This window comes from Leguminivora glycinivorella, unplaced genomic scaffold (genome assembly GCF_023078275.1).
Source record: "Leguminivora glycinivorella isolate SPB_JAAS2020 unplaced genomic scaffold, LegGlyc_1.1 Scaffold3, whole genome shotgun sequence".
In the NCBI taxonomy this organism is placed as follows: domain Eukaryota; kingdom Metazoa; phylum Arthropoda; class Insecta; order Lepidoptera; family Tortricidae; genus Leguminivora; species Leguminivora glycinivorella.
In genome coordinates this window covers 1,389,661-1,401,291 of record NW_025952828.1, presented here as the reverse complement: position 1 = coordinate 1,401,291, position 11,631 = coordinate 1,389,661, and the positions used below count along the sequence as shown (strand labels likewise).

The following is an 11,631-nucleotide window of genomic DNA, read 5'->3' as shown; positions in this document are numbered from 1 at the left end:
CAAATATACCTATACATATCTAAAACACTAAAGAAACATTTGGCACAAATAATGCATATTTCTATTTTTCCGCACTTTTCGTACCTATCCGCCCTCTTTTAGTGACATCGCGCTCTCACTTACTCCCATACGATTAGACAGTGTACGCTAGCGTTGGGTGCTGTCAGCGTCTTAACCGACTTGACTATTTATTACATCAACATCCTTTTATGGACACTGCACAGCCAACCTATCCTAAGTGCTATTTACAACACCTTCTCAAGTTTTAAAAGTGTTGTGTCCATTCACTCCATTTCCAGCATTCACTCTTTTTTCAATGTCTTTATCAAGCTTACCATCTCTAGTAAACAGGGTTCCCATTTGAAGTCGTACTGTATAGGTATGGTCTTTTTGTTATACTAAGGTTTCAAAAATCTTTAATAGACATGTACTACGTTATTTCGTACCAATCGATCATTCCCATCCACATCATCGGGTTTAATAAGTGAATATTTCAGCAATAGGTCTCCTCTATAGGTTTTGCACTTACTGATATAATGCTTCTAGTGTACGTCCTAAAAGAATGAATAAAAATTAGGTTTCAAAAAACGGGAACGACTGAAGCACAATAAAATGTGTAATTTCAAGGGGTAAGGTATATCGGGGCAATTCTTGACTGGGGGACAAATGTAACTGGTCCATTTTTTCCATGTTTTACAACGTTTGCATTATTTAATAGTGTTGACCGGTTATATATGTTAGGCGTTTTCAGTGGAAACATGTAGAACTCGACATCAGAGTGCAATAATGGAAAAAATGGATCAGTTACAATTGCCCCCCAGTCGAGATTTGCCCCGCTGGTACAGAAATTGGCTATAAACAAGGGTGTCTAAAATAAAAATAGTTCCAACTTAAAAATGTTTATTATGAATACTGAGCCTATAAGAAATTAGCCTACCGCCGGCTGGGCACGAGATCGTTAATTAACCGTTTATCAAAATAACGTTAATGACACAGTTTCGTTAACGTTAAATGAGTTCGCTACCTAGATAACGTTCTATTACAAGAATACGCAGAGATCATTCATTGAACTACCTATAATGTCCTAAAACTAAGTTACTTTAAAACTTTTTAGTTTTGATCTACAACTTATTCATAGAAACAGATTGTTATCACTAAAACAATGTCATAATAGTTCATACCGAACTTAAAGACTAACCCCCTTATTCATAGACGTTCACTAAAGTTATCAAGCCGATAAAATTCGTTTTCCCCTCACTAGCTCGGAAACACGTGTTTTGTCCTTTAATACCAGCGGGTAAAAACGCATTTTATCCACAAGTAAAGTAATATGACCTTAAATAAAGTCAAATTAACTGCTTTAAAATTGATACAAGTAGGTGAATCTAGTAATAAAGATGTTTTAACCACCTGTGGAACTACTGGAAGCAGTGATAAACGCATTTTTTGTGTTGGAGTTTCCTCGGTATAGTGAGGGGAAAAGTTTTGTGTTACACTCGGGTGCAAATGTATTTTACTTCTCGTGTGTTTCAGTTCAGGATTCTATTCTCGAACCACTCGTTTCGCTCGTGGTTCAACTATAGGATCCTTTCACTTGCTCGTTTTTTAATTCCACACTCGGCGTTAAAATACAACTTTGCCCCCCTTTAAAAAATAACTATTGTCCCTTTCCGACGTATAGGTGTGATAGAAAGGGACAAATGCATTTTATCGGCTTGATAACTTTAGTGAAAGTTTATAAGGGGGTCAGTCATTCGTTATCATCTGTCTACATAATATTTTGCATTCAAGAGGCTAATTTAAAAATATTGATGATATCAAAGTAATGATTATTATTTATTAACCTGTGAATATTTCGTGCCAATAGCCAAATAACAAAAACATGTTAGAATTGGCCCATTGATCGTTTCCAAATGAAAATAATTATTTAGATACTGGTGCTTGGTGCTTAGACGCTAACATATAAAATCCCTGTTATAGATCATGCTATTCACAATGTCGAGCGAATTAGTCAAACTTATATTTTGAAATAATATGAAGATATTAGCATGACAATAATATTATACGGACTAAGGCACGCGCCATGGTGAATGCCACGATCAACACAATTGACGCGTCAATACTCCATGTTGAAATCTAATCTCTTTTCTGATACTATTCTCTCAAAAACTGATACGAGTCTAATGACATGATATATGTACCTCGTTTCAACAAAATAAGTTATACAGTTAACCCTTAAATGCATATTGTTGCCATTTGGCTACAATGCATCTATTTTTTAATAAACTAGCCAAAATATAAGCTGGACTTTTTTATTTATTTTTCTTAGATCTGTAGGATCATCATCCAGTTTTTTCACACTTTTCCGCCATTTTTTCTTAAATGGTTGGAAATAATGTTTTTATTTAAGAAAAAATGGCGTAAAAGTGTGAAAAAACTGGATGATGGTGATTTTTAGTACATGATTCAGGCAGATTTTTTCAGAGTTAGTAACTATTTTATGTTTAATCATTTTATCATAGGGGTTTCTCAAATAGTGTACCTTTTTAATAGTAGTAGAAGTTTTCTTATAAATTTTACTAGTAATTATATATTTATATAAGTAAGATTTAGCCTATTTTACTTCTAACACTGATTTAGTATTAAAATCGATGTTAAATATTTTTTTATTATTTTTCCTAGAGTCAGAAAACCATTGTCTATCACATTATTAATTTCTAGTTAAAAGAAAAAATCATGCATTTAAGGGTTAATGTGCGGCCTGAGTGGACTCTCGGAGCGGAGTTCGGCGGGGCGGGCGAGCGTGCGTCCACCCTAAACAGCGTCGGCTCAGGACACTTGCATGAGCTTCAATTGTTTGGCATGCACGCTGCACGCCCCGTCCAGCTGCACTGCCTTACACATAGCGTTACAGACCTTGCCAACTTTTAAAAATAACGGTATTAACGGTTAACGTTATTTTGTAACGTTGCCCAGCCGTGCCTAACGTAAGTACTGGCCGCGTCACGTGCTGTGTTCCTCCTTCTGTTCTGACTGTAGCGCTGCCTGTTGCTCTGCAGTGCAGTATTCTGTGAACAAGAAAACATTTTTGATTGGTCTAAAATATAAAAAGAAACGGGCCTACCATAAAAATATGTGTTATGTTCAGCACTACTACTTCTGCTGATCCGACGACAGGAAGGAAATTATACCTACGAACTAACATAGAAAAATAAACAATTTTGCTAATAAAATATTTTAGGCAACTGACTATGTGAAGGCTAAGAACTACGTGGCTCTAAATCCTCCTGCCTAACGCCTGAGTCGAAGGCTGAGCAGTAGATCCTGGCATTTGCCTCATTTAAGGCCCACTTGCACCAACCACTTAACTCCGGGTTAGTAGGCTGTCAGCTGTCAAATTCCATATAAAATGGTGGGTTAACAGTCGGGCTAACTCTTCTCTTTCGTTGGTGCAAGTGGCCCTTAGAGTACCGGTCTTTCCTGAATTAAAATATGTCAAAGAACTCACGGATCTTGCTAGCCTCTCGCTGGCCCGTGAGTGCTTCCATCGCATTATTGGTGTTATGCGATAATTTAACAACACAATGGTAGTGTCTTATAAATTATAAGTTATAATCCAACCGGACTACAATGTTCAACTATGAGGACCCTCGAAAGCCAAAAACTCTCCAAGTACTTGTAGGGCTAAACACAGTCGGAGAAGCTAAGCACGGCATATCCTGCGAGACCGAAGGTCGAGCAGCAGAAGCGCTTGGATTAGGCATTAGACTACCGCGTCGGTGGGATTCCCTATTCAAAGAGCTTACGAGTCGTCTACGTTGAGTGAGAAAACGTAGAGACGCCTTTGCAAAGCTGAGCAGCGGGAAAAAAAGAACTCACGGATCTTGCTAGCCTCCCAGCCGACGAACTCGCCAGTCCGCTCATTCTCCTTCTGGAGCCAGTCGTGGAGCGGTCTGAAGTACTCGAGTAGGCCGTCCGCCTTCATCTCTCGCTGGCCCGTGAGCGCTTCCATCGCGTCGGGCCACGGGTGGGATGAACCCATTTTGAGCATGTTTCTGAAAAAAATAGAAAGCTTTTATAAGGCACTGGTACAAGATGAACTATAGGCAATACAAACGAACAAAAGATAGTCGCTCGCCAAGAAACAGAGTTTAGGTGGACAGTACTATCTTTAAGTCAAATCATCATACCAAATTGTCACCATTTTTACAAGTCATTGGCACTCTGGTGGAATCTTCTAACATCATTCCTGCCATTTCCACTCCATTTTAATACAAGGTGTTGATCTTTGGGCGGCGTTCAAAATGCAAAAAAGGGCCTTACGTATTATTGACCGAAAACCAGCTGATCACCCAGCGCAGGAGTTATTTAAAAAGCACCGTATTTTAACTCTGCCCTGTGTTTACATATTAACGGCATGCAAATTCGTCCGTTCGAACCTAAAAAATTATAAAACCTACGGCGAAATAAACCATCGACCGTCGCGCAGACGTGACCTACTAGTGCCTCCTCGCCGTCGGCTAGCGAAGGCCCGTGCGATGCTGGACGTTGTCGGCCCTAATCTATACAACTGTGTACCTACTGACATAAAAGAATCACCTTCCGATGCTATATTTACAAGCAAACTCAAAAAAATGTTATTAGAGTCTGCTTATTATAACATCAACGAGGTGAGGCATTGGCAGTTAGCCTAGATATAGCGAAGGCATTTGATCGGGTCTGGCATAGGGGCCTTTTGTCGAAGTTACCATCTTATGGACTGCCCGAGGGATTATGCAAATGGATTGCCAGCTTTTTGTCCGGCAGACGCATACGAGCCGTAGTAGACGGTAGCTGCTCCGATAGCATGGACATAAACGCTGGCGTCCCGCAAGGTTCTGTGCTATCCCCAACGCTGTTCTTGCTGCATATCAATGACATGTTGTCTATCGGCGACATCCATTGCTATGCGGATGACAGTACTGGGGATACATTTTACACGGGCCGTGCTAATATCCCTCGTTCAATGGTGCTAGAAAGTCGTGAAAAGCTTGTGTCGGACATCGAGAGGATTCTGTCCGGAGTCTCGGTGTGGGGTCGGGACAACCTAGTCTGTTTCAATCCCACTAAGACACAGGTGTGTGCGTTCACCGCTAAGAAAACCCCATTTACTGTGGTTCCACAGTTTCAAGGCACAGCCCTTACCTTGTCAGGAAGTATTGGGATCCTCGGAGTCGACATTTCGAGTAGCGTCCAATTCCGTTGTCACTTGGAAGGGAAAGCTGCGTTGGCATCCAAAAAGCTCGGTGTGCTCAACAGAGCGAGGGGATACTTTACTCCGGGGCAAAGACTGCTCTTGTACAAGTCGCAAGTTAGACCCCACATGGAGTACTGCTGTCACCTTTGGGCAGGAGCACCTGGATACCAGCTTGGACCCTTTGACTCGATCCAGAGACGCGCTGTACGAATTGTCGACGATCCCAAACTCACAGGCGGTATTGAACCCTTAAGTCTAAGGAGGGACTTCGCCTCCTTATGTGTGTTCTATCGCCTGTACAATGGGTTGTGTTCTGAAGAACTGTTTGACATGATGCCAACGGCCACTTTTCATCATCGCACCGCTCGCCATCGACAGGGCGCTCATCCACACACCTTGCAACCTAAATGGTCGCGCACCGTGCGGTTTCAGAGGAATTTCCTCCCACGAACGCTCCGGCTGTGGAATGAGCTCCCTGTCGAGGTATTCCCGATGAACTACAGTATGGGGTTCTTCAAAAAAGGAGTGTACAAGTTTCTAATGGGTCGGCAACGCGCACGTGACACCCCTTGAGTTGCGGGCGTCCATAGGTTACGGTGACCGCTTTCCATCAGGCGGGCCGTATACCTGTTTGCCACCGACGTGGTATTAAAAAAAAAAAAAAAAAACGAGTTCCTCAAAAGGAGTCGTTGTCCCGAAAATCCATAATACTTATGCTTATATATGTTATTCTGGTTGTAACACTGTAATAAAGAGTATATAAATTGTTTATGAACTGTATTACACATTGTAATGTACAAATTTTTGTTGACCTGTAAATTTGGTTATAAATTTACCAATAAAGAAATCTAAATTTAAATCTAAATCATTGTTTTGCTCTGAAATGTTGAATAAATCATACCCTATTTTACCTATGTACATTACATTACAAATACTGTAGTCAGAACTGGGCTGTAAGGCTCAGGCTGTACCGATCGATGAGGTCCAGAAAAATCTGAGTGACCATCAAGTGACTGAGTGGCATCAGATCGCACAGGGTAGGAGCGAACGGTGGAGTCTAGTGTCGGAGGCCAATATCCACTTCGAGTCGCTGACCCAGCGCAGTAAGTAAGTAATAAGTCATCAGAACTTACGACAACGCGTTTCCAGCAGCGACGCTGTCCACTATATCGTAATCTAGCTTCTTCGGATACCAATGGATCGATAAGGTCCAGAAAGACCTGTGTGACCTTAAAGCGACTGAGTGGATCGCACAGAATGAGCGGTTGGCGCAGTAAGTAAGTAATAAGTCAGAACTTACGATAGTGCGTTTCCAGCAGCGACGCTGTCCACGATATCGCAATCGACTAGCTTCTTCGTGGCCGAGTATTCCCCCGCCAGCTCGCACAGCGCTCGGTGGAATTGGAACTGGATGATGAAAGACACGAAATATCTGCAAATGTAAAAGATACAATACAATACTCGCAAAGTTTAAAATGAATTCACAGGAAGATAAACTAAACAATCTGATAAAGGCAACAACCAGGTGACCTTACAGAATAAATATGGAAATCATAGATCTTTATTATTTTGACACAAAAGTGATTTTCGTAATTTACTAAATTTAACCTAAAATGATAATAGAAGTTATAAAACTTCCAGTTCATGATGATATTAAGTTGTGGGGTAGAACAACAAAAACAAAAATATTCAAGATTCAAGATTCAATAGTTTATTCATGGTAAACACATAATTATCTACATAAGTATTATATACAATTTTACAATTGATATTAAAAAATGTATGACGGGTTTACCACGAAATGGTCCCGCCTCAGCATAGATGCTGACCCAGGGGTCAGCGCTGATCTTCCGGCGAGAATATCTACATATAATAATAAAGGAAGAAAGCCTGTGTGGTGACGGGTTAAGAATTTCACCACCCCCTTTCTTCCCGTGGGTGTCGTAGAAGGCGACTGTGGGATATGGGTTAAATTGTGGCGTAGGCGAGAGGCTGGCAACCTGTCACTGCAATGTCACAGTTTCATTTTCTTTCAAGCCCTTACTTGCCAAGAGTGGCACTGAAACTTTAGTAGTTTCATGTGCTCTGCCTACCCCTTTATGGGATACAGGCGTGATTGTATGTATTGTATGTATATATGTAATAATAAAGGTTCTCAGAAAATCATACATGAACTACTTGGTGCTACCCTTATTTTGTGGGCTTTTCCATAAGGCCGCTGCTAGCATAATGTTGTACTTGCCCATATGAGGAAGTGTATTTGTGACAATCGGCGCCACTGAGTTACACACGTTGCCAATAGGTAAGTACGATCATAGATACAATCGAGGACATCCATTTGTGGTTCCCATATGTTGAGAGTGAACGCATCATCTCATGTCATGTTAGATGAATACTGGTGAAGTTATAAAATTAAAATATTTCCTCACCTAGCATACTCCACATCAGCAGACACATGATATTTAGCAGCAGCATCGAATCCTCCTCAGTACTCGTGACTGGAAGCTCCACGCCTTGAAATTTTCCCTCAGCCTCCAGGGTTCGTTCCATCGACTTACTTCAAGTACTTTAGGGGGAGGGAGGAGGTTACCCAAAGCTGTCCGAGACCGGAGTCAATGGCGAAATATGATTCGAGCCCTACACCCCAGCAAAGGGTAACAGGATTCAAAGAAGAAGAAGTAACTCATGTAAGCAGATCAGGGATAGGTTACTAACTTTGCGAAAAAGCCCAAAGTGAAGTATCTTTTCTTCATATTATTTGCCTCTTCCCACTACATAGGGTCGGCTCTCCTAATTCTAAGGCGCCAGGACGTTCCGTCCTGGGTTGGGTCGGGCAGGTTTTGCTCTCGTAGGAGTTTAGTCATGCTGGTCCACCAAGTAGAACGGGGGCGTCCTCTAGCTTTTTCGTACTCACACAGGTGAAGTAAATTAAGGAAAATAAAAAAAAAATCTCACCTAGCATACTCCACATCAGCAGACACATGATACTTAGCAGCAGCATCGAAATCCTCCTCAGTCCTCGTAACCGGAGGCTCCACACCTTGCAGGCTTTCCCTCAGCCTCCAGTAGTGGCAGTTATAGTTCTCAGGGGTAGTCGTTCCTCGGAAGACACCGTAGCGGAACAGGTCGAGAATGTACGCGAAGGGTAGGAAGACCACTTTGTCTATACTCTGAAATTAAGTATAGGTATATGTCAATTTGTGTATATCGTAAGAGTGGAAGGGTCAGTTGCAAGTGGAAGACCTAGGCGAAAAGGCCGTAGACGAATGCACAAACGCTCACGAAACGAAACTCTCGTAGGTATCTATCTCTATCGCTCTTGCGTATTGGCGCGACAGAGCCAGACTACCTTTCGCGGCGTTTGGTTTTCGTTTCGCGTCGTAGAAATGCCATTTGGCTACGGGGCCAGGTCAGAAGTACTCGTAACTGACGAGCATTGTATTGAACGTTATGAAAGTGCGTGAAGCGAAAGTTGTTTGTCAGAATAGTAGCATATCGAAATCCGTGATCTCTTCCTACCCCTCTGGGAAACCGGCGTGATTGTATGTATGTATATTTATTATATCAACATTATCACCATTAGCTTGCCGTTATCCCAACCGGGGTCGGTGCGGCAAGTTTTTTTCTTCCATACCTCTCTTTCGTATCATCTCATCATGGTTCACAAACAGTATAAACAGCCACACGATTAAGGAATTCAATTTGTCGCAAGATCAATTTCACCGTAAAATAAGTATCACGATGATCATCGTCGTGTTTACGATTTTCTGCTGAATTAGTCGCATTGATACTTTTGTCCTTGAATGTACGGAATAGTATCTTCAATACGAGAGTTAGTTTTATTTCTAAAGTTGAGATGAATGTAGATTTCTACACATGCACGAACTAGAAAACAAGAACTTTTATCGCTTCTATTTCGTTCCTTTGTGACTTCCTTCCTTCATTCCGGCCTGTAGCACAACAAATGGAATCATAAGACTTACCATTTTGTAAAGCTGATTGATCTCAGTCTGTTCATCTTCTGTGTCGTTCTTGTTGATAAGTCCGACGCTTCTCAAATGTTTCGGTGAAGATACCGACAGGGCTATCGTGTCACCCACGGCTTCGTGGAAACCTGCAAGTTTTATCTGTGTTATGTTCTGCTCGTTTACCTATCTATTAGCCCCGTGTGCAGTGAAGTGTAGGTCGATAAAGGTTGCTGTCGTAAAAACCATAAGTGCCTAATCCTCCTTTCTTAGAACAAGGAAAAGATGTTTTTGATGACAAAATTCAGAGCTTTATCGATCTGCTTCTTTTACGATAACCCCCACGATTGGGACCCCCATAACCTTATTTATATAAGGTTATGGGGGTCCCAATGGTATTGAAAAAGATGGCATGAAAAATGTAGTTATAAATTGAAATAGACATCATACACTAAAGAAAAAACGACAAGGCCCACTGGTGGTAGTGGCACAAATCAAAAAATATACAATAAAATAATTTGATTTGTTCCCTAGTTGTGAATGTAGTTGATGATTTAGACATAGTAAATTATGCTGAAGATTAATTTTTACCGTGAAGCAGATAGCGACAAGTGAAAGACAAAGGTGAGATCCATGATTTTAGCCTTATAAAAGATGAATATTACTTTTATAAAAGATGATACCAAAGATTTATAAATAATACTGATAACTTTATACATAATATAACTGTTATTACTAAATGATTACTGATCACCTATGCAACTCAAGGTGGTTATTAGTATATTATTATAATTAATCGTAATCATAAGTATTTAAAAAAAGTACATAATTATTTAGATAAATATACCAAATATAATTACTAAAATATTAATCGATAATCCAAAATTTATACTAGGGTTAGTAATAATTGAATTCACATACAGACAGAACGATCGATCCCAAATAAACTCAGAACCAATGTGACACAATTTAGAGAAAACGATACAATCTACACAAAAAATGCCAATAGAATTTGACTTCCAAAAAAGATAAGTCAATCATATCAATGGCAAATTTTTGAGAGTGGCTCCTTTTATCCAATTTACGTCAGTGCTTGGTTAGGTGAAGTCACCTGGATTCGCGCCAGCTCTGAACACAGCCGGCTGATGCACATACTGCAGGTAATACTGCACATGTCCCATCTCATGGTGGACCGTTCTGAACATCCCGGAATCGACTGTCGTGCACATTTTGATCCTACAAATAAACTAAATTTAATGATTACCTGGGTTAGCTCCATCACGAAAAACGACCGGTTGATGTTTGTACTGAAGGAAGTACTGAATATGACCCATTTCGTGGTGTGTTGTTTGGAAATATTCATAATCTACTGTTGTGCACTGCTTGATCCTTGAAATTAAGCCAGATATTAGAAGATAACAAATAATTTAGAATAGTGCGTGACCAATTCGAGGAATCGTGGATCAGTATCAGCATTTCAACCGTCTCAAGTTTAAGACACTGTTTGAAAAATAACCGGAGAAGTACTTAGGCGTAATTTAGGGAAAAAGATCAAATACAAAATGTTGACAATATTTATGTTTCTGTGAAGAAATTGATTCAGAGATGAGATGAATCTGACACAAAACAAGCGAAATCGCTGGCTTCAAACATTAAATTATTTTTTGTGGGTATGAATGGTTTTCGAAACTGGAACACTTTGCTAAAAAATGTACAGACGGTTGAAATGCTCTTATATTGAACTAATCCAATAAAGAAATAGCTTCATCTAAATCAAAAGCCATTCTTTGACAATCCAGCAAATCAAAACAACCACCACCATAATGATGAAACAAAAATGCATGCATCAATCGATAAATCTGCAATATACCTGAAATCTTCACCATCATAAAAGTCCCAAGCAGAAGCATGGCAAACTATATCCCTATCAGTAGGCTTCTCTATTATAGAATTCTTCCAGAATTTCTCAGGCATCGGAGTCAGTTTCAAAGATCGGAAGAAACTGTCTGACATTTGGAACATTTTGAGTGCGGTGTAGTTCTGGTCCTTCATTGCTTGGGTGATGTCTATTTCCTTCTTGTCTGGGTACGGGCGTGTGAATGATTCTATGTTGTTCCAGGTTTGAGCCCACATATTACCTGAAATTATTTGTTAAATTTCTCTGTTACTTAGCAGTTTTGGCGTAAAGTCTATTTTCTGGGCTAGGCACTCCTGAGTGCCAAATGTTAAATGTTCTGAGTGAAAGGAGCAAAGCTCTTGCTCTTAGATATATTATAGAATCGCTTTCTTTATCTCTAATCTCTCTATCAACATTAGCGCAACAGTGACAGTTGCATTCGCTACAAATTCGCTAATTACATTCGCTAAGCAATAGAGATGATCGCTTATAGCTATTCACCCTATTGAGACAACGACGTTGACTCTTTCTTC

The 11,631-nt window shown here is 40.3% G+C and overlaps 1 protein-coding gene across 3 annotated transcripts in view; it reads right to left on the bottom strand.

Annotated features, from left to right (window-relative positions):
• Positions 1 to 2,748: 2,748 nt before the first annotated feature.
• LOC125242017 (angiotensin-converting enzyme-like) overlaps positions 2,749 to 11,631 on the bottom strand; it is a 106,907-nt gene continuing 98,024 nt past the window's right edge. For 2 of the 3 annotated variants that reach the window (XM_048150719.1, XM_048150721.1), the window contains exons 6-12: positions 11,072 to 11,339; positions 10,466 to 10,590; positions 9,220 to 9,350; positions 8,192 to 8,406; positions 6,537 to 6,668; positions 3,880 to 4,055; positions 2,749 to 3,068 (exon numbers count right to left, since the gene is read on the bottom strand). In XM_048150719.1, the coding sequence (XP_048006676.1) occupies positions 3,004 to 3,068; positions 3,880 to 4,055; positions 6,537 to 6,668; positions 8,192 to 8,406; positions 9,220 to 9,350; positions 10,466 to 10,590; positions 11,072 to 11,339 (1,112 nt within the window). In that variant the 3' untranslated portion in view covers positions 2,749 to 3,003. Of the gene's footprint in view, positions 3,069 to 3,879; positions 4,056 to 6,536; positions 6,669 to 8,191; positions 8,407 to 9,219; positions 9,351 to 10,312; positions 10,438 to 10,465; positions 10,591 to 11,071; positions 11,340 to 11,631 lie in introns of all 3 variants that reach the window. The other variant, XM_048150720.1, reaches the window with a different exon arrangement.